Source organism: Camelina sativa, chromosome 19 (assembly GCF_030686135.1).
Source record: "Camelina sativa cultivar CO46 ecotype springtype chromosome 19, ASM3068613v1".
In the NCBI taxonomy this organism is placed as follows: domain Eukaryota; kingdom Viridiplantae; phylum Streptophyta; class Magnoliopsida; order Brassicales; family Brassicaceae; genus Camelina; species Camelina sativa.
In genome coordinates, this window is record NC_141898.1 from 16831233 (window position 1) to 16834861 (window position 3629).

General features: G+C 41.9%; 1 protein-coding gene across 1 annotated transcript; it reads left to right on the forward strand.

Annotated features, from left to right (window-relative positions):
- The first annotated feature begins 456 nt into the window (after window positions 1-456).
- On the forward strand, window positions 457-3304 carry LOC104766947 (arginine decarboxylase 1, chloroplastic). The gene has a single exon (XM_010490919.2). It carries the CDS (start codon window positions 993-995, stop codon window positions 3120-3122), a length of 2130 nt encoding a protein of 709 aa, XP_010489221.1. The 5' UTR covers window positions 457-992; the 3' UTR covers window positions 3123-3304.
- Window positions 3305-3629: the final 325 nt, after the last annotated feature.

The window sequence follows — 3629 nt, forward strand, 5'->3', positions numbered from 1 at the left end:
AATCACTCTGCACCTATGAATAAATACTAATCTCACTCATATATATCTCAAAACCAATTCTGCAATTTAATTGTTTATTGAGCCAGACTACATATTCTGTTTCCAAGAGGTATCGTTAATATCATAACTTCTAAAATCATTAATGTTTTCAGTCTAAAACAAAACGCAATTTCCAAATAATTAATTTAGTAATATTATAGTCAGGAAATTTCATATTTGAAAATTATGTTTTGGTGGCTATGAAATTCTTTTTCTTTTTTTTTTTTTTTGGGGTCAAATATGATATATTTTTCTTAACGGAAAAGATTTCAAAGAAAATACAAATAAATGTTATTCTTATTCTATTTGTTTTTAAAATAGTAATAATAACCTTTATTTTCTTTTAAAGAGGTTATTATTATTATTATTTTTAAAATAAAGACAATCACAAATAGGGCCCAAGCCCAAATCCAACCTCATCCGAATCTCTCAGCTCTCTCTCTCCCACCAACTCTCTCCTATATAACGAAGCTTCCTCCCTCATGCAATTCTCGCTAAATCATCCTTCACCAATCTCTCCTTCTTTCACGACTCTCCAGTCTCCACCTGAAATTTTCCCGAGAATCATTCTCAGTTTTTCCCGAGAAAATTTCCTCATTCTCATTTTCTTTTGCTGTTGAACTCAGATTTGGAAATTTCCTATTTCTGTTTTAACCAAATTTTCACAAAAAAAAAAAAAAAAATTCCTTCTGAACGTTCATAGTGGGGAATTTCGGGTCGGGTCGGGTTGTAAAAGGCGGGTTTCACGGTGGTGATAGATTCACCTTCTGCTTCTTTTGAGGGGGTTAGCCCCGAGGCTCTTCGCCTCGGCGGGTTTCAAATTCCCCCCAATTCCTTCTAACATATTCACAGATTCATTTTTTTTTCTGTTGAAAAATTTTGATTTCACAAAATTTTGTTTTTCGAAACATTCATTTGTAACCGTTCGTTGAAGGAAGAAGAAGAAGAAGAAGATGCCTGCTCTAGCTTGTGTTGATACTCCCATCGATGCCTTCTCCGTTGATTGCTCCGGCGTCTTTCTTCCGTCGTCTGCCACCGCCGCGGTTGTTGACGGTTCTTGCCATTGGTCACCGTCGCTCTCCTCCTCTCTTTACCGTATCGACGGATGGGGAGCTCCGTATTTCTCAGCTAATACCTCCGGGAACATCTCCGTTCGTCCTCATGGCTCAAACACTTTGCCTCACCAAGACATCGATCTGATGAAGGTTGTGAAGAAGGTGACAGATCCGAAAACCTCCGGTGGTTTGGGATTACAGCTTCCGCTTATCGTTCGTTTCCCTGATGTTCTGAAGAATCGTCTCGAGTGTCTTCAATCAGCGTTTGATTACGCGGTTCAGACTCAAGGCTATGGTTCTCATTACCAAGGTGTGTATCCTGTGAAATGTAATCAAGATCGGTTCGTTATCGAAGATATTGTTGAGTTCGGATCGAGTTTTCGATTCGGGTTGGAAGCTGGTTCGAAGCCTGAGATACTCCTTGCTATGAGTTGTTTGTGTAAAGGTAACACTGATGCCTTTCTTGTCTGTAATGGTTTTAAAGACTCTGAGTATGTCTCGTTGGCTTTGTTTGGGAGGAAACTTGAGTTGAATACTGTGATTGTTCTTGAGCAAGAAGAAGAGCTTGATTTGGTTATTGATTTGAGTCAGAAGATGAACGTGAGGCCTGTGATTGGGTTAAGAGCTAAGCTGAGAACCAAGCATTCTGGTCATTTTGGGTCTACTTCTGGTGAGAAAGGCAAGTTTGGATTGACTACGATTCAGATTGTTCGTGTGGTTCAGAGGCTTCGTCAAGTTGGTATGCTTGATTGTCTCCAGCTTCTGCATTTTCACATTGGTTCACAGATCCCGTCCACGGCTTTGTTATCCGACGGTGTGGCTGAGGCTGCGCAGCTTTACTGTGAGCTTGTTCGTCTTGGTGCTCATATGAAAGTTATTGATATTGGTGGTGGATTGGGGATTGATTACGACGGGTCTAAATCAGGGGAGTCGGATCTCTCTGTTGCTTATACTCTTGACGAGTATGCTGCAGCTGTTGTGGCATCGGTGAGGTTTGTTTGTGATCAGAAATCTGTGAAGCATCCCGTGATATGCAGTGAGAGCGGTCGAGCTATTGTCTCACATCACTCGGTGTTGATCTTTGAAGCTGTTTCAGCTAGTAAACAACATGAAACCCCAACTGATGTTCAGTTTATGCTTGAAGGGTACTCTGAGGAAGTCCGAAATGATTACGAGAATCTTTATGGTGCTGCGATGCGTGGTGATCATGAAAGCTGCTTGCTTTATGTTGATCAGCTGAAGCAGAGATGTGTTAAACGGTTCAAAGAAGGTTCCTTGAGCATTGAACAGTTAGCTGGTGTTGATGGGTTATGCGAGTGGGTGATTAAGGCAATTGGCGCATCGGATCCGGTTCTGTCTTACCATGTCAATCTATCGGTTTTCACTTCGATCCCTGATTTTTGGGGGATTGATCAGCTGTTTCCAATAGTTCCAATCCATAGGCTTGATCAGAGGCCTGTGGCGAGAGGGATCTTATCAGATTTGACGTGCGACAGCGACGGAAAGATCAACAAGTTCATAGGCGGAGAATCGAGCTTGCCATTGCACGAGCTGGAAAACAACGGCTGCAGCGGGGGTAGGTACTATTTGGGAATGTTCCTGGGCGGGGCATATGAGGAAGCTCTAGGTGGAGTCCACAATCTGTTTGGTGGACCAAGTGTAGTCCGAGTCTTGCAGAGCGATGGACCTCACGGATTCGCAGTGACACGTGCTGTGATGGGCCAGTCCTCTGCAGATGTCCTCAGAGCGATGCAGCACGAGCCTGAACTCATGTTTCAGACTCTTAAACACCGAGCCGAGGAGCAGAGGAACAACAACAAAGCTGGTAGTGATAATAAGGGAAACGACAAACTAGTAGCCGCAACGTGTCTTGCTCGTTCATTCAACAACATGCCTTATCTCTCCATGGAAACGTCCACAGACGCTCTCATAGCAGCGATCAACAACCTCGGTGTTTACTACCAGGACGAAGCTGCAGCTGGTGGCGACGGCAAGGGCAAGGATGAGAAATGGTCTTACTTCGGTTGATTGAGACTTGCGAGAGAGACCTGGCATCCTCTTGTCTTTTATCTTCACCGTACGATTCTAGTTCTTATTTGTCTGTAAAATTCAGTTTTTAAGTTTTAAGTTCTTTCCTTGTAATAATAAGACAAACTCTTAGCAAATTTTAATAATATTATCATCGACCACTATATTAACAATTAACAAAACCATGTCAATGAGCAAAATTAAGTCTTTTTCCTAACAAAAATAGGATAATGCATTTGGACTATTGGACAGCTTTTAGAATAAAAACAAAAATTATTCTATGGGAAGACTACTGAGACGAGACAATTTGGGGATTGCCAAGTAAACGTGACGACGCCGGACCAAGAGTATAAGTGAAGATGTGGTTGTTAGCCGTAGAATGTGACACCACAAACACTCACACACACATGCACATGGACACATAGAATAGGATCCTTATTTTGTGGCTCTTCTACATTTGAGTTTTTGGGAGGACAATTTTGGACCATTTCGTAAAAAAAAGGCATA